Genomic DNA, 24,219 nt, shown 5'->3' on the forward strand with positions numbered 1-24,219 from the left:
TCCCTTCCCCAAAGTGTGAAGTTTTGGAGTTAAGAGTAATATTTTTGAAGTTCTTTAGAAGATTAAAATTGTAAGGCCATAAGAAGATTGTATAAGTTGTTTCTTCTGACCTACATCAAACAAGTCCCATAAAAACAGTACAGTGAAGGTGTCTAAGTGTAAACTGTGGTGCATAAAAATGACTTTTTACTACATACGATTGCTGGTGTGCCAGGAAAAAACATGTAGAATTCATCAGTTGCCAGAAACTGAAGTTACAGAGAGAAAATTTCCAAAGAAGATTCTTGACAAGTTCATAGATCTCTTGGATACAATGTGCTCAGTTTTATAAAATGTTTGAATCTTGGTTCTCAATGGAAAAAGCTGAGGCTGAAATTCTGGTCAGAAAGTTATCATCTAGGACTAAAAAATTAGGAGAGTAAAATAATTATAATAACAACAACCACCCTAAACAACAAAAACAAACAAACAAAAACCACATAAGAACCAGAAAATATTTCAAATTTTTTTAGTTCAAGATTAATCCTTTGCATCACTCAGAATATGGAAGAGCCAGGTTCCAAGCCTTAGTCTGAATTATGTACATGAATGGTTTAGCTATGGTATACCTATATATTACTTGGGACTCCAAGACCTAGATTAAAAGTTATTCTGTGAGAGACTTAGGCCTTTTTTTCTAGAGCAATCATGTTTTCTGATTTAAAAAAAAATTGAAAGTATCTTCTGCCAGTTTTGTGTATAATGGTTTCAGATCACTGAAATCTAGAGCTCATTCCTAATTCAGTTTTCTGAACTTCTTAAATTCTCAGAACTGAATTCTGAGTTATGTGTTGGAAGTGAGATTTGGGCAGGGAACAGTGTGGATACAATGAGTGAAAAGGAAAATGAGGGCATGATAATTTTCATTTCGGGGAAGATGCTTTTTTGGGTGATGTCTGTGGTCTCTAGCTGAAAGAATACTCAATATTTGGAGTAGAGAAGGTTTTTATACAAAGAAAACCGATTAATTTAAGTGCAATATATTGACAATAAATTAACTGTGATTTAAAAAAAAAAAAAAACAAAGCCAAAACAAAAAAATCCTAGTCTCTATGCTGATGAACAAATTCAAGCAGTCTGTTTCATTATACATTCTCCTGTGGGGAGAGCTGGCAACAGTCTGTCTAGAGCTGGTAATGAAGAACTGCAGGCAAATGATCATAGTATCTCTCATATGCAAAGCATTAGCATATGAAAGCAAGTTATAAAACCAAAAGAAATAATTATTGATTTATAAACAAAAATAACCTTTAGGTTTCTGTTGCGTTAACGCTAAGACAACTAAGCAAAGATTAATTGTCAAATGAATGTTTTCTTTCGTAATTCCTGTACTCGTTATTCGTAACACGTATCATAATTCTTAAATGTCAGGTCCTTCAACAGAACAGAGTTGCAGTGGAATAATTGTTGAAATAATTGTTCAATTCTATTTTTTTTATGCATGACAAAAATAATTAGAGCTTCTCAATTTAACTGTAAAAATGCCAGTTCTATTTGAAAGTAGTCTATTTAACAAAAATTGAGCTTGTATCAGTGTTTTAGGGTCAACAAATATTTTTTCAAAACATAAAAAACCCCTTTTCTGTGTGTATTGCTATTAATTTTTGAAGGCTCTGTTTCAATGATGCTTGTGTGCATTTGTATGAATGCAGGTTTTTTTAATTAACTTAGCTGATGAGTTATTCTGTAAAACAGTAAATATATGTCAACATTTCATATCAAAGAACTCTGGACTTCACCATCCCTTTCCAAACTCTGCTTACAACATTCAGTTATCTTTCTGTTGAATTGTTTGCTTTCATTAACAAAACAAACATTGAACTCAGTATAAACAATAAGCTAGGGATATTTGTTTTTAGTTGTAAAAAAAACCCAAACCAAAACAAGCCACAAGCCAAAAACCAAAACCAACGACAACAACAAACAAAACCCTCATCCATAGAACCCAAAATTTGAGTGATGAAATTACAATATCATGCAGGAATCCTATTGAAATACCGATGCACCTGAGCCACAGGGATGTTTTGTCGATGGTTCCTGTGAAAAAGAAGAGAGAAGCCATAACACAGACATGTATTTACTTAGAAAATAGCCATGGTACCTAAAGATATCATCATGCTGCAGTGAATTAGTGGAACAGGTTGGTGTGCTTCAAAGCAATATGTAATAATATAAGGAATGCGAAAGTAGTCTCCAGATTGCATTGTAGCAGCTAAATGTTAATACATTCCATCCTATGTCACATTTAGTTCAGAAATACTGTTGCAGAGACTAGGCAAAAAATTTTAGACATCAATAATATTAGCCACTTGCTAGATAAAGTGTAAGTACCTCTAGCGTGGCTCTTTTGAAGAGCTGTTTTTCGTTCTTCCACTAATAATTTGAAGAGCAACACTTTGAAAATGTCTGTTTAGCTAGTAAGGGTAAAAAGTTAATTGAACTTACTGCTTCATACACTTTAGAAAGAGATAAAGATAAAAAAACATTCAGGTAAAAAGATCACTGGAGTTATTCAGGTGGATTTTTTTTGAAAGGAAATCCAGTTGTTTTGGTTGACATAATGAAAGTTGAAAAGTAAGCATTAAGGGTTTTTTTTTTCTTGATTTTTGCAGTGGTAACCTATATAATAGCATATTGAAGGCTTGTTATGAATAGTGTCTGTATAACTGAAGTGCTAATACAGAAAACAGTAGTTATCTTAAGAAAGGCAAGTTATTGACAGTCTTACCAAGTGGGTTAATTTTTAGGTGGGTTATTTTCTTCTCTTAATGAGCAACTAGCAGAATCATCTGAAGCACCGAGTTGTGCAGTGTGCAGTTTAGTTGCCCAAACACCTTTGGACAAAGAAACACAGCGACATATATGCTTTCTGAATAAATATTTTGAGTATATTTAGGGAAAGAAAACTGGAAAATTAAAGAGAAGTTTATCTAGATTTCAATTTTCATGTCTAAATTTTAGTCTACAAGAAGATTGAAGATGTTATAAAGAAAGGCATCTTGAGTGAAATATGAGGATGAAATCACTCAGTTTATGTTGTCTGGGAAAGAAGAAAAACTGGAAAGTAATGCAGCAAGGACTGAAAAAAATAAATCCCAATAAATTAAGAAAGTAGTAGTTGAGATCATGGAAGAATGTAAGAATAGTCATAATAGACCAAAAGTTTATCCAGTTCAGTATTTTGTCATTGATAACATTCAGAGGATAGAATGTAAGAATAAGACAGCACATAGTAATCTTTTTTATCATTTATTTTACTGTGTATCTTACAGACTATCTGAGTGAGATATTAGAGCTATGTTTTCTGTTTTTAAAAGCTTTTGGTAGACTGTTCTGTGAATTTGAAGAATTTACAGAGAAGGTTACAAACTTTTTGAAGAAATGAAGATTGAGTTGCTTTTAATGATATGCATATGAAAATTCTATAAATATAAAGGCACAAAGGAACTAAACTGTTTTCTGCTGGGATGTTGCCTTTTAGGACCAAATTGACAGCACAGAGTTTAAATGGGCTTGGATGCCAAAACACTTAAATCACAGATACATGCGGTTTCACAAATAATGCAGCTTCCCTGTTCCACAGGAGACACGGTGCAGTCTAGGAGAGAAGCTGGAGTGGGAGGGTGAGTGTGGCAGCCCATTATGTGACTTCCCTGTCCTACAGCGTGGGTGGTGGCTTAGTCCAGAGTTGAGCAGGTCAGCATAGCAGGTCCATCTGGGTGATGAGCAGTCCTGAACTTGGGGTGTGGGATCCCCCAAATGCCTCTTTGCTTCACTTTCCTTGAGTGTCTTTATTTCCTGTTGAAGTTGTCCTCTGTGTACCCATTGAGTTTCTCACATGTCTGTGTGGTCTCTCCCTTGAGAGACCTGGTCTCTCCCCTGGCACTTTCAGTTACAGGATTGGGTAGAGAATATTTTGGGTCTTGATTGGCGTGTCCAAATTCATTCAACACCAGCAACTGCCTGTTGTCTTCACCAGTGCTCGGTCTTCACCCCTCAAAATCTCTCAAAATCTCATTATCTTTTCAGAGACGTTTTCACACCAATTAACAGATTGCTTGTGCTAAGTTAACCAAATTTTACACAAGCTCTACCTATACCAACTACCACACTGGACCAAAGGAGGATAAGCTTTGGTCACAAGCAGGTAACATTGTCAATGTGATCATGCAGTATGTTTACTATATTTATAAATTTTAATGCAGCTGAGCCTTATTGTTTTTCTATATTAATCTTTACATATGCCAATCTTAGTCAAATTTCCTCCTATAGTATAGTAACAGGCTTTCTGGATAGAGGAAATAGGACAGATATCCTATTTCTTGATTTTTGTACAAATTTTTGCACCTTTGTAAGTTCAGGAAATGTTATCTAGATGCCACCAATATATGAAGGGGTGCAACTGTGTTTAAGATAGCACTAATTTAGGCTAATAAATTCAAATTAAAGAAATAGATGGAAAAGTATAGGAAATCCATCAAGGAAAATGGCCATGTTTTGCATTTAGGAAAATCAACTTAAAATTACCTCATATCAGCATATAATCTGAAACAATTGGTTAAATTAAACATCTGGAAGTTATGGTGGATAACAGGCTGAATGTGACTTTCACTGTAATCAAAACAGAAAAAACTACCAGTTTTTTCTCCAATTGCTTTGGAGGTAGGGCAATACATAATGGAATTAAATAATAGCAACATAAATGTAGATTTCGTAATAGGGAAGCTAGGTACATACAAAGTGTCGAACCTCTTTCTTAGAGTATTTAAGTAACAGGTTTGAAAAACATGACTGTTTCCTAAATAAATATCCCAGTAGATTCCCTCTCCAAATTAAAAAAAAAAGGAAAGTTTTTCTTCAACACTAACTTTCAATGGAGGTACGGTAAATAGTTTTGCAGACCAATTCACACATTCAGGCAATAATGTCGCATGTATAGCTAAAACCATGATCATTATGCAAGCGTTGGCCATTATATGTTACCTGAACTTTGGTATGTCTGTGTTACTTTTCCTTGCCAATTGCTGCTCAATATGAAATCAAAAATACACAAGTAGAACACAAGGAAATGCTCTACTGGACCTCATTATTTTTCACAGAACAATGAAGGAAAGCAAAGATCTTCTGCTTGTCACTGGTGTGATGCTGAGGACCTCAGTATTGCCTTTTTTATCTTTAAAAAAATGAGTCCAGGTTTAACTGAAAAGTGTAAAAGAAACAGCATCTCTGAGTTAATGTAGATTTTTTTTTTTCCTCCCCTTGATACAGGGTGACTATTCTTTTGAGCTTCACCGACACTACAGTAGTGCTGGGACAGTTGCAGAATGTATATATAAAGGTTTAAGGCAATTTCAGCCAAAGAATTTACTAAATTGCATGTTCTTGCTTAAACTGAAGATGATATATCCCTCTGTAATACTTCATATGACTGCAGATGCAAGATGTGATGCAAGAATTCTGCTCCGGATATTTCTGGGTATTACCCACATTTGAATTGGTGACCCTTGTTGAAATGGACTGTGGAATGCATCCCAGAGTGGTAGGGTGGAACTAGTATGGGTATTTTATGATGTAAGGAAAGAGGTGCTTCTAAAACTGTTGTCTAAAATGCTGTCTAAAAATGTTATGATGCATATTTAAACACCTATTTAGATGGTCCCTCCCCCCCCCCCCTTTTTTTTTTTTCCTCTCTTTCCTTGATAATGAAGCATACATTAGGCAAAAAGGATGAGCTGAACCCAGGGAAACCTCTGTACTAAACTTGAGGTGACCGTTTTTAGTCTCCTTTGATGATTGGACAGCCACCTTCACTTAACTATGACTCTTTTTGTACTTTTTTTTTTTTTCCCCCCACATCACGGTCAGTTACAGACAGGTTTGATTATGAAGGGCAACCAAGGAGAAAGTTTCAGATGTCCAAAGCTCATACTCTTTTCTATCATTGACATGTAGAATAGAAGAATTTACTTTCAGACCTTCATACTTTTTTTTTGCAGATATAATGTCACAGATGTTTCCTCCTATCAAACATCTGTAAAATTTTGAGCTTAAAGATGGAAAAGGAGAAAAGAAAGATGCTTGAATCTGAACTATGAAAAGAGAAAGTACAGTGATGTGGCTGTATCACAGGAGATTTCACTAGTCTAAATACATGTGTTTATAAAAGTTCTTATGTCACTTGTGTAAATGCTCTTGTTTTTTCTTAAACAGTACGTTTGGTCAGACTCCAGAGTATGATTATCTTGAAGAGTTCTGAAAACTGGCAATTCAAACATGATTTATCCAATACTGCTATGTTCTCTGTTACAGAATTCAACATTAATACATCTTTTTCTCATATAAACGTGTAAGTAGTTGATAAAAACCTAGGCAATGCAGTGGCTGTTCATCTTGGACACTGCTAGTTCCTTCTCCCCTAACATCAGCAGATGTTGATTACTTCCTAGAGTTGTGTTCAAGTAAGTTGGACTGGAAGAACATTTTTGTAATGCCTTAATGTTTACCTCTAGTTTGAGTGTGGTGTCTTAGTCATGATATTAACACACATGATAGAGGAGCCAGTGAAAGGAAATGGTCTACTGGACTTCATACTTAGAAATACAAGTAACTGATGGGAAATAAAAAGGTCAGGGCAACCATGGCTGCAGTGGTCATGAGATGGTAGAACTGAGGAAGCAGCAAGGCAAAAAAGCAGGGACATAACCCTGTACTTCAGGAGGGCCTGTTAAATGATATGTTTAGAAGATTCTCATAGTAGACCATGCTATAAAGAAGAGGTGTCTAACATCTGGTTGATTTTCAAAGATCACCTCCTCTGTGCTCAAGAATAGTCCATCACAATGAACAGGACATCAAAGTCATCCAGAGACCTGTGTTAATGATCAAGGAATTCCTGGTAGAACTCAAATTAAAAGGAAGAAAGGTGGAAGCAAGGACAGGTGACCCAGGAACAATGTAGGGAAACTATTTGAATGTGAAGGATTAGGAAAGCCAAAGCCCACCTGGAATTGAATCTGATGAGTAACATGAAGGACAGCAAGAAGGGCTTCTGCAGACATTCAGGGCTATATCAGCAGCAAAAGGAAGACTAAGTTTAATACTGGCCTGCTGCTGAGTGTGGCACGGGACGTAGTGAAAACTGAAGTGGAAGAGGCTGATGTACTACAAGGCGCCTTTGGTATGGTCTATACTCATAACAGTTGCCTTCAAGAATACCAGATCCCTGAAATCAGTTTACAAAAGTAGTTCTTCTGTAATGAATGACTGAATCAAATGAGACACATAGATATTGTAGTTTGGTGATTATCTCTGTTCTAATGAGTTAGACACTCGTTGGATACTTTGGACTCCATGTGTGAGCCTGTGTGTGTGTTTGAATATTTGTGTTGCATATAATTATAATGTGTTTGTGTGTATAATACCATATCCTATGGTTAGTCACAAGGAGAGGATATTTCAAGTTATGTAAAGATTTTAATGGCTATTCTAGAGTCTGTTTACGTTAAGGGTATAAAATGACTATAAGCCTGCAATGAATAGGTTTAGGATAAAAATAAAGCTGTATTGTATACATAAGAAGACTGAGTTTATGATAGACTGTATTAATGTTAGGCATACGATTATAGAGCATGGGTTCCCTTCCGGAACAGGGGCTGACCTACATAGCATAGGAGATCCAGCACACTTTTTCCTAGAATGAAACAGTGATGATGTTTTGCATGTTTTTCATCATCATTTATACACTTTAATTTCTGAATTAAATATTTTACAGTAGAAATTATCTACTAGAGTGAAAATCATTTTTCATAGTTTTACATTTCTACTTTATATTCTTTGCTCAAATAATTTAATCACTGTTTTGTGTAAATACACTGCATATATAACAATACATATTGCTAGGTGAGACTGAAAAGAAACAAACTGTTAACAAGCGACCTTGAAAAAGTAAATAATGGAATATAATGTAGAAAAAACAACTTCTAGCAGGATTTGTACACACTTTAGAATCTCTGAAATGTAGACTGGAAGAAGCTAGATTGGACTAGGACTGTTATTTTAGGGTGGTTCATGCAGACACGAAAAATAGCAAGTAAAAATAAAACACTGACTATTAATTGCTCCATACATTTTTTACAATAATCAGAATAGTTTACGATTTGTGAATTTTAAATGATATTGTATTAATTGAAGTTGAACTGAGAATTGAACTCAGAAGCAAAATGAGGGTAAGATTCTGCACTCTGATCTAGTGGAATCTATATGCCTATTAAAGATACATAGAAGGATGAACTTAAAAATAAAGACTCAAACTTGAAGAAAAGTTAGGATTTTTTTTTTTTCTGTATGCCTGCTCATTTCAAAGGATGACCAAACTTCCACAGGATGTAATTTACCTTGTTAAATTGTACAGAGATTTGGTTTTTCTGTCTTTTTAGATCGAATCCGAAATATCTTTTTTTCTGTAAATAACTGTCATGACTAAATATACAACCATTTTACTTCTGAAGAGTTTAATTAATTGTTAAAATGAAACTTGTATTTTCTTTTACAGACACAATATCTAGTTGAAGATGTCCCTTCTCATTGCAGGGGGGTTGGACTAGATGACCCTTAGAAGTCCCTTCCAACCCAAAGTATTCTATGATTATATGAATATATGTGGCAAGATCAAACAACTCTGCCATTCACAAATGTAATATTCAGGTTTCAGATTACTATCAGCTGTTCTGTTTTAATATTTATGGTGTTTGATATTTGCATCACAGCTTTGTTGCCAAGATAACAAGCATAATTGCCGTAGAGATGCAGGCATAATTATGATAACCTTGTTTTTAATCTTTCCCGGTAGGATTTTGGAGATGATGGGTCCTTGTACATTACTAAGGTTACCACAACTCATATGGGAAATTACACCTGTTTTGCTGCTGGCTATGATAAACTCTATCAAACTCATATTCTCCAAGTGAATGGTAAGGAAAAATGTTGTAATTACCAATTCATAAGAGACTTAGATATGTATTTTGTTGAGCAGATATGTTGTTGGTATTCTACTTCGTTTATATTGTGTTACGGCTTAACGGAGAGATTTTTTTTTTTCCTTATTGTTCTCCTGTGAATAACCTTGAAAAACAATAAAATATAATCATTTTCATTTATTACTTCCATTTGAATAATAGTCATTAAAAGGAGTAAAGATGCTTCCGAGGACATCTTCTGCCCTGTGAACTGTTCACCTGTGAAGATGGTTAGCAGATTATCTGCAGAATAATAAGTGTTTTTAAATATACATATATATATATATATATACAGATAAAGTAGTTTTTAGTATTAATTTAGTAATTTTAGGAAACAAACTAGGAAAATGAGTGCATAGGTCTATCATGTTAAGAATGTTGCATTTAATTTGAAATTTGAAATATGCACTAACCATTATTTTAGTAGATTAACTCTAGGCATCTGGATTTGAAACCTTGAGCTTTACATTTTTCTACATCTGTTCAAGTTCTAAGGACCACTTTCCAAGGCTCTGTACTTGGACAAAACCTAACTGCAGTTGTTATCTCCACCATTGTGTTTCTCTGGGAAACTGTCTTAAAATATCTATTTATCCATCTCTTTTGATATTCTTTTCCAAGTTTTTCCACCTCTTCCACCCCCAACACTTTGTAGATGGAGTTTCCTCCCTGTGCTAATACATGACATCAACATCTTTTCCTGCTTCCAATTTTTCTTCAGGAATTCTTTTTTGTCATTTAAAAAGTCAGGTAGCAAATACTGGCTAAACTAGTGAGAAGGATGAAGTTTACTCCTATTTTAATTTCTGTATGCATGTCAGAATTATTGATGAATTGGGCATATTAGAAGGTCCTTGACCAACTTTCTTCTGTTTGATGTGTTTTGGTTTACCCTAATTTGTTAACAAAATTATATTTTTGTCAACATGTTCCCTATTTGTTCTAATGCATTAAAATCTTAAAGAGGTGTATTGCAACAGTTAAAATACTAGGACTCTGGCTCAGTTTAGCACATGACGTAAAACTGCATTTAATTTGAAGAAGGTTTTCTGTAAGTCTAGAAAATCAAGAAACGTAATTTGGGATAGGTGAAGGGGGACAACTGTAAATTTGTCTGGTGATGAATTATCTGTCAGGAAATTGTATATTTCATCTGGAAACCACTGTAAAACTTTATGGTGCCAAAGGCAGTCACTGCTGTTGCTGCTCTGTATTATTCATATAAATTTAAAGCTCTCCAAACAAACTGACTAGTCCATGTTTGCTCTGCTCAGATAGCTGCTCTTCCACAAGCTGGCACTGGAGTGGTATCTTCCAACGCTCTTGATTTTTTGTGGAGTGAGGGAAAAGATAAAGGAGTCCATTTGAGCAATAGGATCGTTTGCTGTGCATATTGTGGGTAAATGGAGTTAAAACCATCGAGATTAAAGGTCAAATGAACAGCTCTGCCACAGTTTAGCTCTGTACATCTAAGTGGTAATCTTCCTAAGCACTGGCATGATGGTCAGTCAGTTCTTGTAGCTGTGTTAATGACTAATTAATATAATGACACTTGTATTAACAGGAGAGTCAGACAAAAGGTTAATGAGATAACGAGGCTTTGCTGATCACAAAGATCTGTGAAGGTTCAGTGAAAACAATTTAATTAGATCTTAAGTTCTTTCTTGATTTCCATTTGTGTAAAACATACATTTTTGTAAGGATTATTTATATATTTTACATCAACTGGCTTGCAAATATTGTTTGTATATATAAAATATCTGATATCTGCATCTGACCAAAAAAAAACAAGCCCTGAAATCTGCTGTTGTAAAAGCTGAAATACCTAGAAAGTTTGTGTTTTCTCATTAACTCAGTGTTTATCAAGTTAAAGATCTATGCTGTCCATAACCACAGGTGTTAATATTACTGATCATGATGGCAATTACAGACATGATACCTAGATGAGTTTTAATATTTTTTTATACCTCAGTTTTTCTATTTTACAAGCATATATGTTATAGCCTAGATTTTTCAAAGTGTAAAAATGAAGGTGTTTCTAGACAACAACAACAACAAATGTCATTTGCCATATTATAAAAAAAAAAAAAGGAACTCTACCTTCAAATCCAAACCTGCTCTAAAAATGGTATGTTTATGGAATATGTTACAAATCAGCTTAATATATATGTAGCACCAATGTGACATTTTTCTTTATGTATTAGCAATATTATCCTGCTCCCTGAACCTTCACATTGATTTACAAGGCAAGTTTTGTGCAGCAAGGTGACAAGTATTACCCCAACCTTCTTTCCAAGACAAAAGACTTATTAAAAAACCCCAAAGTTTTTGGTACCTTAAAGTAAAGGAAAGAGAGTGCAGGCCCTCAGCCAGATATGAATTGGTGATTTATAGTGTGTGAAGAATTGTTTACCACCGTTGTTTTTCCAAAGGAAAAGGAGAGTTATCATATACAGCCTAGTTTGCTATATATATTATGTTTCTTTCTTAAACACATGTATTCTGCCTGGATTCCAGGCAGCTCGAGCAGACTATTTTCTCCCTCTTCCTGCATCTCCGTGTCCCACAGAGCTTTTTGAACTGAATGATGGGGGGATGGAGATATAGGATTCATTCAGTTACATAGTCTATATGATTCTGCTAAATACAATTACGCAATGTCTCCTCTCCCCTCCCTTTTTAACCTACATAATGATGTCTCCCTTATAAAGTAGGCTTCTTTAGGTAAAGATGTTAGAACAGTCAGCACTTAAGATTTGCTTTCTGCTAATATTTATGGTCAGTTACACAAAAATTGATGGAAATGAACCCAAAGAGTTTACATCAGACTTGTCATATCAAATTAATTTTTTTAAACTAAGCCCACCTGCACTAATATTTTAATTGTCTGCATGCCTCAGTTGCACAGTTCTTGGGGCATACTACAGGTAGGCTCCAGGGTAACAAGAAATAAAAAATTATAATGCAAAACAAAAGTGGAAAAATTTTCTAGTTTTATAGGTAACATATTAGACAGAGGTTTGTGGAGAGTGGGAAATGGCAGCAAATAGAGGAAAGATAAGGCAAGAAATGAACTCCATTGTCATGCAAATATCTCAGTGTCTGGGAAAACACTGCCAAAGGGAACAGGACCTTCTATAGGAATGTGATATGAGAGAAGAAAATTGAAACCTGCTTTCACTTGAGCAGGTCCTTGCCTTCATAACTCCTAAGCATTGGTGAGTTCATTTAGCAACAACAGCATCTTGTAATGCAGAGTTTGATTTTTTTTTGTTTGTTTAGGAAGTATTTTATTTCAGTTTTAATATGTTCTAAAACTTTGCTAAGAATAAAGTTACCCCAGAAACTTTATATGTCTTTCATTCAAGCTAAACTAATACTTTCCTTTTTCTGTTTAATTAAAATTCTCCAAAATTGGACTGTTAGAAAGTTTCTCTTCACATGCACTAAGCAGAAGTCTGTCCAGGTGTGGTAGTTTTAATTCCTGTAAGTTTTTATATGCAATAAATATATTTCACTAGCACAAACCAGACAAAAAATATCCTATCATGGGGAGTCAGAATGCGACGAGCTTCAGTGATTTGCTATTGGTCCTTAAATCTGTTTGTGTTTTGAGATGCTCAAGAATGTTAAATGATGGCAATCTGGTTCTATGGAGATGGAGCTCCTTGCTCTTCATAAGGAAAGGTGAAGAAATAAACTATTTGGCTCTGATGCAGTGAGAAATGTGAAGCATGAGGTAGTCTGCTAAAGGACCTTCTGTCAAAAAATGCTGAACAGGGCAGACATGAAAACTGGAGCCTGGGAAGTGAGGCAGAGTCAGACTGGGAGCTGAGGTGTCAAAAGGGGCTCAGGACATCCAAGGACGCAGCCAGTCGAGTGGGGCGACGAACACTGTGGGAAGGCAAGGTCTCAGTATGGAACACACAGATCCTATGAGAGAGGGGTCAGAACAGGGAAGATGTGAAGGGGGAACAGGAATAGGAATGTCAGGCTTGAGATGAAACCTAGAGATCTGCATCCATAAAAGCAGATTCAGAAGTCACTTCTGGAAACTTAATGGAAACCTTAAATCCCTGATTCTTAGATGCTCTTGCTCTCAGCAACCAGCAGACATAATTTTCACATTTTTAATCTTCTTCCACGTTCTTTTAGTATATTTTTGCAGTTTGCGTATTGGGTTTATGTGTAATTGTCTATATATATTATTTGAAAAGACCCTTATCTCTAACTGGGTTTAAAATGTCCCTGAAACTTACTGATTTCTGCATCCTATCTGAGATAGAATACATTTTTGTATTTCTTACAGTGTAGAAACATGAGGCATTTCTTTGCTCTAATAGGACAGCATGCTGGGACATTTCTTGTAAACAGTTGGATAGCATTTGAAAATATTTAATCTTGTGCCAAAATAGACACAGTTAATTTTTGATCTTGTTATCTTCTTTCATTATCAACTGATACTTCAACTTCTACCCAGCTGTGTTTTGTGACATCAGGTAAGTATTCCACATTTTTAAAGCTACATCAAACAAAACTTTACAGTATAGGAAATACGCTTCTTTAGCCTTCATTGCAGTTAATTTTTTTATTGTTAGAAACAACCTCAAGCAAGTTCTCTATATACATAATTAAAGATAAGATCAATAATTATTTATCTAAAAAAAAAAAATCTACACAGCAAGATTTTTAAATCTTGGTTAATCATTGATTACCAATAAGAATATGTCCACTGTAATTTCATATGCCCTCTTTCTGCCAATACTGATGTGTGGTATGTACCAGATTTTTAGTTGGTAAGCATATACTGCAGCAAGTTTCCAAACTTTGAAAAAGTGATGTCAACAATTCTTATATGTTGCTGTTATATTAATTATATTATTATATTTATTATCTTATTAATATAATTATATGTTATTATATTAATAATAATGAAACTTGGAAGACTACTCTTATAAGTGTCCTGTTTAACATCTTCATTAATGATCTGGATGATGGGGTAGAGTTTGGGTTTGCAGAGTGATGGGTTTGCATCTGCAAACCTTCAGCAAGTTTGCAGATGACACCAAACTGGGAAGAATGGCTGATACACCAGGGGGTCATGCTGCCATTCAGAGAGAGCTTGAGAGGCTGGAGAAATGGACTGGCAGGAACCTCATGAAGTTCAACAAGACAAGTAGGAAGTTTTTCACCTAGGGGAGAATAACCACATGGACTAATATATACCGGAGGCCACCCAAATGGAAAGCAGCTTCGCAGGAAAGGACCTAGGGCTGCTGATGGACAAACTATTGAAATAGAATACAGGCTTTTGTCATTGGTACCACAGGCAATTGAAAGAGTGTTTTTCTCACAGAACATTTTTTCTGCTTCGTAAATTTACTGTGACAGAGTTCAGCATTGAATGTTGCTGAATATGTGATTAATACCACATCTGTGTGTTGTCATATGTAGCTTCAGGAGTCTTTAGAATTGCTTATAGCCATTTTTCTTAAAATGAAGATAATACTTTTCTCCACAAAATAATGAAAAATCACAATTTCCTGCCTTCAGTTCCACCAGTCATCCGTGTCTACCCAGAGAGCCAGGCAAGGGAGCCAGGTGTGACAGCTAGCCTGCGGTGCCATGCTGAAGGTATTCCCAGCCCACAGCTTGGCTGGCTGAAGAATGGAATTGATATCACTCCAAAGCTATCCAAACAGTTAACTCTTCAAGGTAAAGAGGCATATTTATTATTTTCTAGAGGTTGCAAATGCTTTATCAGTGCATCCTTTCCATACTAGCAGTCCTTCTTTCATAGTTTTAACCAATGGTTGAAGTCTAAGCTAAAACATTTCAGAAAACTTCTTCTAGTTATTTCCCAAGACACATATGTTCTCTGCTGTCTCTTTATTAGAGTGATGGTTGTACTTACTGGCAGGATTGACAGTAAATTTCAATATGCTCTTCTCTATTAAAAAATATGCAATTTACAAGTAGAGCAACCAGCCCAAGACCCAGTCCCAATGCAGTATTAGAATCTGTCACTACAAATATATTAATACCATTCAATGAATATTCAACACTAATATTTAAATTGAGAAGAAATGCTTTTGTCTGTAAAGAATTTATTCTAATTATGTTATGTTAATCTAGTTATTTTTAATTAGTCTAGATTTACATTTGCATCAGAATATGGATCAAACTACTGCAGCTCAGTTGAAAACAGAAATTTTTTGGATTATAAAGATCACTGAGATTTGGGGACCTGATGATGGTGGAAAGAACAGGAGAACAAATAACTGAAATGGGTCTGCTGTTTTCTGAGGGGTCTCAGCAGAGCGGCAGGGGAGTGCAAAGACACTGCACACACACACACACACACACACACAACACCAACGAAAGGAAAGTCTTACTTTTAATTAACAATAAAGGCCAGTCTATGAATCTTCTGTGAATCTTAAACAAATTCAGTGAACCTGCCCAGCACAAAACTTTCTAGCTTCTGCAGTCCTTCTGGTGATTTTTCATCAGCCATAGAAAAAAAAATTAATGCTGCCAGCGTTCTGTTCAAAACCTTCTCTCATTTGTCTGCAAAAACAGGATGACTATAAGGATAGGACAGCAATCAGGCTGCAACAGAAGAAACAGTGGGACAGTCAGACAGCCAATGCTTCTCTGAAGAGAGTCTTACCTTCCCTATAGGTGTTATAGTCCTCTGTTCTTTCATGGCCCTCTCTTCTGGATGTACATGATGTTTCTGCCTTGCAGAAACACTTTCCACTACAAGTAGAAAGTGGGGGACTCCTCTTCTGTAGCAATATTCTATTAGTTTCACCTGCAGGGATTTGAGTGGAATTTTCCCAACACATATCTGTATCATACATTTATGATAAATAAATAAGAATGGTCCTTTTCTAAGCAAAATATATTTAATTCTGTTTTCTTAAATGTACTTATTTCAGAGTTTTGAAAAACCTCATTGCATTTTCCCTTAGTTTTTACTGAGTTAAATTATCTATGTAGTCACTTCAAGCCAAAGACAGTCTAGAAGGTGTATTGCGCCATAACCCCATGCCTCTTCTGGTCCATATTTTGGAATAACTACAAAGCCATTTTTATAAAATAGATCTCACAGTTAACAAGTATGTTATACTTAAAATGCAATGAATCATTGGTCATGTCATTATTCGCATCACATTATTTGAAAGACCCTTTGCATGTGAAGCCTGGACTGTTTAACATTCCTGCTCAAGCTGACTTACATATCCTGAAGTGTTTTCCACAGACTCCTACACTGATGTAAGTGTAAAATTCCAAGGCACCTGTTTTTCCTGTCATTACACTGTATTCACACAAAACCAAAATCAGGTGCCTCTCATTACTAGAAAAAAATGATTTTATTCAAATTATTATTTATATTGAAATTTTAGCCCATTACATTCCATGGAAAACTGGGTTATTTTGTGTAAAACCAGTGATAGTGTCAAGAGACCAAATGCAACATAATAAAAATATAACATTTACCTGATTTTAAATACAAACATAGTCATTTAAACATATATAAAACCTCATACTAATATTTGGCTCTGAAGTGCAAAATCAGCTGAGATATTCTGGATATCTGTGAGATGAATAATAGTGCATATAATTCACTAGCCAGTTGAATAGCTTTGGATTAGTTTGGCATTCCTCCAAGTTATGAACTGAGGAATGAAAATGGTTTAATTAGTATGAGCAGAGTAAGCCTTCTAAATGTATAATCTGAAAGCACTGTAGCATGTCGGCACATTGAATGTTTCCTCTCCTTTCAGCAAATGGCAGTGAGGTTCACATTAGCAATGTGCGCTATGAAGATACAGGAGCATATACTTGTATTGCAAAGAATGAAGCAGGGGTGGATGAAGACATTTCTTCTCTTTTTGTAGAAGATTCTGCTCGAAAGACCCGTAAGTATTAGGAGAAGTATAAAAATACATGTACCCTTCACTTAAACATTAAATTGACATTAAAAACTATGAAATATTAAATAAAGTGAATATGTATAGATAATTGATTAAAAAAAAAGAAAAAGTTTAAATAACAGTATCTGAGAGTCACTGAAGACAGAGTGCATAAACCGAAGTTTGTTTAGAAGTAAAATCAAATCTTTGATTAATTCTGTGAACTAACATCTGTTTCACATTGCTGTTAAAGTTTGGATAGTTTCCTCATGATAGATCTGTTGCGTATGAAGGGAAAAAGGAACTGGATGCCTAAATAAGGCAAACCTGGTGTGGTTTCTGGAGTTAATGGGGGTGTGGGAGGAAGACGTTTTCCAGTCTCTGTTCCTCTGTGTTCTTGAGATATACCACGAGTCAAACTTGGCCCTCATGATATTTCATCACAGGACTTGATCTTACCTGCTGGAGTGGCCAAAAAGTCCAGATCAGTCCCAGCCTGCTCATGCTGTCTTGTGCCTGGCCAACTGTGGCTCTCCAGAAATGCATTTGCTAAGTTGGGAGTTCAGTGTGCCCAAGAAATCTCTACCACTACCAAGAAAACTCTACCACTACCAAAAAGCAGCTTTGTTTATCCTCTGTAGAATGTAGAATGGGGCATATGAACCCTGTTTACCTGTTATTTCTCTGCCTTAATTCTTCTTTCTCTCTCCCTTTCTTTCCTCTGTTCAGAAAAATCCATTCCTGAGTTTACAGTTCATCTGTCTGTTTTTGCATTTTTTGGTTTTAGTTTGTTTTTTTTTTTTTCTTTTAAATCTGTTATTTTAATGAATGCTACATATTCATTAGAAAAGTATCTAGTAGAATGATAGTTGTTTTCCTTGTGAGCCTGATTGCATTAACTGAAGGCATTCCTGTTTATCTAGAAGCTTATTCAACAGTGACGAGTATTTGACAGACGATACAAGGGGCAGAATTTGTAGTACTGCAAGTCTGCCTGACACTGCCTGTCACAAGACACTGAGTTCAGTTACATATAGGTTTATTAAGCTTTAAGTATTTCAGAGGAAAACTCCTATGCAGGAAAATTTTATAATCCACATGTTAATATCTTGGCTTAACTGTTTTTAGTAACACCAATTATAACTGTCATTTCACAAGTCTTAACATGGGGTTTTTTAAGTGTCACTAAATGACTGCTCAGGCATTTCTGATAAGGCAGCTGTGGATAAAATTGTTTGATTTCTAGTAATCTAGTGATATGAAATAGCTTAGTCATCTCAATTTGCCTTTTGCAATCTGTGTAAAATGTTGTGGATGTTGCCATTTAAGACTTGTTTGGCCTTAACAACAAAACGTTGATATCCAAATGTCCAGTTTCCAAGTATTTAAGTTGCGTAATTGTGTCCTCTGAAGACCTGATCTGCAATGATTATGCAGGAACAGCCACACCTATGCAAAATACTGTTTTCAGGCATTGTAATGTGATGCAATAATGTTAGTTCAGCTAGCATAGTAAGATTTCTAAAATCACATTCTATGCGATGAACATTGCTTGCAACAAATGTTTTAAAATCTACTAACAGTAAGTTGATATGGTGACCATTGATGTGACGAAAGATGGAAATAAAGGAAGACAGTATATAAATTCAGTTATTTCTAAGATAATTCATCCAAAAGACACAGTCTCATCTCTTCCTATAAAAGTCATTTACTCTGCAAGTTCTGCATTGTAAGTTGAAGGAAGGCATTTTACCATTGTGTTCCTTGCTGTCTGAACATGGTTTCATAAATATTGGTGAATGTGTAAATACTCATATAGTCCATATGTGTATAACTGTATGATTCAAATATAGGTGCAACAGATATCTGCATGAGAAACTTACTCTGATATTCTAAGTCACTTACCTTGGATCAGAGACGCATTTTTGTATCTGCAAGAAGACTGAGGCACGTAGTAATAAAAAAAAGTAATTACTATCAATATAATTATAACAACTACATGAATAAACTGCCTTCCCAGGTACAAATTTGATAGATACTGCTTAGATAAATGCTTCTGTTTAAAAAAAAAGGTCCCTTTATAGGGAGGATTTGCTAGCATTAGAAAACTGAATTTAAGAGTAGAAGGGCTTTATAATTAACTCTTCTCCGTTTATTTTTGTATTTCTCCCAAAACACTGGTTCGTGCAGCAAATTAGGGATTATTAGGGAAGAAAATGACATAGGTAAAACCTCCAGTATAGTACTGTGGGCTTTTTTTCCCCCACCCACACATTTTAAACACAATGCTACTACTACTTTTAAGTAAAGCCTGCTGATTAGGTCACAAGTTACATTCTAAAGATCTTTGGTGATGTAACTGTGATTTCATATGATCTGACATAAACTACTCCTGTCATAGAGAACAGTATTATAAATAATTCTGCTTTTGACCTCCTTTAAGATAATAAAGCAAATGTGCTTATTTTTTAATGTTTTATTATTTCCTTACTGGAATACCCCCTTCTGGGAATCTTGGAGTATTGATTTGAACAAAAGTAGAACATATTCTCATTAGTTTGTCAGTTAATCTGGGCTGCTCTACTTTTTAAATGTCATGCAAGGTAAAAGTCATAGCAAAATAAGAGCATTTCAGAACATTGAATTGATTGGTTATTGAGAGGGTAATGAGAACTTTTACAGTGGAGCTCTAAAATATAAACTATAATTGCAATGCATTGAGCATGACAGCAATTTTTTAAGCCACATAATGAATACAGAACATGGTTCCATTTTTACCAGTATATATATTTTATTTCCTATGAAGTTTAATAGTCAAAGGAAATGTTCACTTTTGTACTTATATGACCCCATTGTATACGTGCATATGAAAGATTTGGGGTTTTAATGCTACTTTGCATAATAAGCTGAATTTTTGGTAGTTATCGGTGGAATCTCATTCTCAAACATCCCAAATTTGTTATGTGGAAAACTCAGTACAGTGCTTTGACAAAACTTTAATATATGTAGCAGAAAGGCCTAAACAGTTCCTGAAAGAAAATCTTACATTTTCTGGCACCTTTGCCTAAATTGAAACTAGTGCCATTATGAATAAGTGAATTGTTAAACAATAAGAGAAGTTTTCTTTCACCTATGTGCATAAAAATGTTATCAGATTCTAGGTTTCCAAAATTCACAGACATGAATTGGTTACAGAGACATCTCATGCATGTGTCTGTATTATAAACAGAAAAGAACTAGAGTGAATGGTAAACCTAGGTTCCAGCCCATTGTTTATTTTAACATTTCCAGTTTCAGAAATTTGTATTTCAGTTCTCAAGAAAATCAGTATGCTCTAATTATATTGATTTATCATCAAGATAGCAGTGAATGGAAAATACCGTGAATGTGCTTCGTCATCCAGATCTGTTCAGTAGATGACAGTGCTGAACACTAAACCATTCTATCACACATAGGTAAAGTTTTTAATAATGGATGACAATCTCAAGAATAGTTTAGCTGCTTCTTTCTCAGCCTTTTACAATGTGCACTAAAAAGAAAACATCTAAAAATATGTTTTCATTTGGCATTGTTTCAGGTGAGAAGTATTAAATTATTTTCTTTAGAATACCTTAACTTCAGCATTGGCTTTTGCCAGTTAAGTCATTCAGTAGCTGAAATTTAATATACTTAATATCTCAGTTCAAATACACGCACACTTTTTGCTAGATTCTTGAAGTTGTAATGGAAATTTTTAGTTTATGTTGCCTATATAAACAGCTGCTATAAGTACTGGTGACAAATGTTTGGTACTTTCTATTATTAGATCTTGTTTAATTCCTCTGGTGTCAACCATTTAGATTGAAACATTCCATTATTGCTGTCTGTCTCAAGCAACAGCTTTTTTGTTGCTTTTAATTTTTAGTGTTTCTGCTTATATACTAGTATACTGCACAAGCAGCAGGTGAAAGAGAACACCTTGGTGAGAACATTTAAACACCTAATGAGAAAGAATGCGAGGGAAAAGAGAGAGGAGCACAGGGGCAAAACGATCCCTTAAAAGCTACGTAGTCTCCGTAAGATGTGGAGTTGCATCCAGGAATATCTGATCACTTTTGTGTCTTGTCGTTAAACTTCAGTGATCACACAGCGACAGTGTACATCTTATACTGCTGCTCCTTTTTTCATCCATGTGGAGAATAACATTATTTCTAGCACCAATTAAAAGAAATACGAGAGAGAATCTGAGAAGACTGAAGTTTTATTTTGCTTTAACGACAGTATATTGGAGTATGAATGTATACTAAAGAAAAATCTGCAAACAAAAAAAGTAGTTGAAAGAAGGTTTGTAGGTAGAAATGGTCTATAGTGTGAGATAAATTTGATGGCATTTATTTATTTAGTTGTTCAAGTATCATTTTGACCATCTCTGGCAGAAAAAATAGTTGCTTTCCCTATGTCTAAACGCAGTTTTACTAACTGTCAGAAAGTCTTCTTTAGGCTTTGAAGTATGCTGCTTCTCTGTCAGACCTGAAGAAGGGCTTGTGTGTGTGAAAACCTATCTGCCTTTTTCAGCAATACCAAGTGCTGCAGAGCCAATTTTGAAGAGCCTGACTTTGTGTTATTGAGAAGCTCTGTTTAAGATGGTGGAAGGTTACTATTAGGTGCCTCCAAAGCCTTCTCCTCTCCAGGCTGAAGAAGCCTGCTTCTCTTATTAATTTTGTTCCTGGTGTGCATATACTTTGTCACGTGGTATTTGCTCTCCCTTCTTGTTCCCAGCAGGTCCCTTGCCCGAGAACTTTTAGATTTTGTAATCTCTTTTGCAAAAGGTATATTTTAATTTGAGAAAATTTGGCTTTAAGCTGTTTCACGAAAATGCTCTACTGTAAATGGAAACTACTTAAGGTCATTATGATAAAAATGCAGAAGTTTTTTTTTTTTTTCTTTTCCCACTAGATATCAATATTTTCTGTATTAATTAGCATCTTAGATTGATCTTTTAAAAATCTAATTATCTCTCTATTTATTGTTCCTTCTTTATTGGCTTTTATACCTTTTCAGAACATTCATTTTAAAATACCATGACTTTGATAGTCAACAAGAGTCATGCAGCCTGAATAGGAATGGATCTGTACATCCTGCTCTACAACAGGAGCATCTAAAGTATTTCTACATGCAAGACTGTGCTTTTTAATTCTCTGGAGACTGGAAACTCTTTTTGTCCTGTGTATTCCGTTTTCCCTCAAGTTTGCAGTTACAGCCATCAAGAATGAGATAGCTGGTCTGGGTGATAGCCAGATAACCCCTGCAGTTACTGGTAAAAATGTTCTGGGGATTAATGACCTGGTCTAAATCTCAGTGAAGACAGCAGAGTCTCCACTAATGTCAGGCTCCTCTAATAATACCCAAGAGAATTTGTTTTTGTTGGAAGGAGTCTTTGGTATAATCACATTTGTAATACAAATAGCAGTTTAAAATCTGGTTTTAGTTTCATTCCAGTGTAGTTTGATTCTTCAGAATAGATATTTAATGGATTCACAGATTTAAGCATGATGGAACCATTTCATCTAACTCTAATCTGTCTTCTCCATTTCAAAAGACATTAAATAACATCCTGTTCTGCCTGAATACAAATCTAATGCTTTGTCTGCTTGAACTGTATCCTCCGAGAAATGCATCTGAGCTTAGAGACAGCAAGAGTCAGAGAACCCCTCATTTCTCATGGTATTTTTCTTTACTAATTAATCAGTTTCACTAAGAATAATGCATAGTTTCAATTTGAAGTCAGTTTTTCCTTCGGTTTCCTCTTTGGAGTCTCATTTTTTTTTTCCAATAAATTGACCTCTTAAGAATTTTTGCCCTATGAACTGTACCATTGTTAAATATTGATTATTTTCTCTCACACACACTAAATAGAAGTTTCTCATAATAAGATCGTTACTGTGGGATTCAAAGGGTCTTTTCGCTGTGAGGATTGTAATCGTTTTTGTTACAGTTTTCTTAAAAAATAGGAACTACTTTTTGCAGAAGCAAGTCTATTATTTGTTTCTTCAATGTTCTGGAGAGAGAAATACATATTTGGTAACATTTTTCTTCAACATCCACTGATCCTGTCTCACTTTTTTCCACTAGTACCAGTTGTGGAAGTTTATGTGTTTATCTACCACATGGCTTATATCCTACCAGGCTTTGCTTTCCAAATCCTGCTTATTCCCACCTGTTTCAGCCCCCCAATGTAGACTGTGTCACTTTTCTCTACATGTCTAAATTTGCATTTGGCTATATGAGAATGTAATTTACTTTAGAGATGTACTTGACAAAGTAATTAAAATGTTTTGGAACTCTGTTATTTAATCATAACAGGTAATTTGAAGACTTCTTAGGAAATGATTTTATGTTTGTTTACAGATCATTGATGAAAAAGGTTAAGACAAGACTCACTGCCCATTGCTTTGGACACATTCCAGTATTGTCTTCTTCACCTTTTACTGATTGTTTAACAATTAAACCTACTTTTTCAGATTAATCAGTTGGGAAGTTTTAAATTCAATTAATATGTACTCTATTACTACTGTATAACTCTAATATTCAATTAGAATATTCTATGGTAACAGATTAGATGTTTAGCAAAATCCTGGGTTATATCTATATGAATTTTTACATTACCAAATTTCTAATTGCCTCAAATAATATAATTAGGTTTCTTTGAGAAGACCTGGTTTCCATTACAGTATGTTATCTGACCTATGGTTATATTCTCATCCTGTAATTTCTTATTGAATTGAATGCTGTGCACATGTTGCCTATTCTTTTGTCTGGGACATACACACCAGTCTAAGTAGCCTACAGCATTATTAAGTTTCAGGTAGTGGGGGACCCACTAGAGGCGTATGTAGTGGTACTTCTCTTGAACTTTGTGACATATATTGAAATTTATTCAAAACCAATATCAACATATGAAACATCCAAAAAAACTTCTAGCAAGTATTTTTATGTGCTTCATTTGGATCTGGTTATTTTAACTGTTTGTCTTGACTACACATCATTTACACTCTTTTTTTCTTCCTTTGTGAGATAGAAAGCATTTAATCAGTGTCTGTTTTCAATTATTATCCTGCTTTTGTGCAAATACAGAACAAAAATATTTATGGAAGAATATTTTCAATGGAATATTAAAGAAAAAAGCTCAGGTTCTTATCACTACAATTTAAACCATGAGTAACTTCAGTATCGCAGTGTTTTTCTTCTACCTTTAGTAGCCATTT

General features: G+C 34.9%; 1 protein-coding gene across 5 annotated transcripts in view; it reads left to right on the plus strand.

Annotated features, from left to right (window-relative positions):
* Positions 1-24,219, plus strand: part of FSTL5 (follistatin like 5) — a 307,998-nt gene that overhangs the window by 231,598 nt on the left and 52,181 nt on the right. For all 5 annotated transcript variants that reach the window (XM_065061431.1, XM_065061429.1, XM_065061430.1 and 2 more), the window contains exons 8-10: positions 8,888-9,008; positions 14,607-14,768; positions 16,847-16,981. In XM_065061431.1, coding sequence (XP_064917503.1) covers positions 8,888-9,008; positions 14,607-14,768; positions 16,847-16,981 — 418 coding nt within the window. The remainder of the gene's footprint in view (positions 1-8,887; positions 9,009-14,606; positions 14,769-16,846; positions 16,982-24,219) is intronic.

The sequence above is a fragment of the Columba livia genome, chromosome 4 (assembly GCF_036013475.1).
Source record: "Columba livia isolate bColLiv1 breed racing homer chromosome 4, bColLiv1.pat.W.v2, whole genome shotgun sequence".
Taxonomy (NCBI): domain Eukaryota; kingdom Metazoa; phylum Chordata; class Aves; order Columbiformes; family Columbidae; genus Columba; species Columba livia.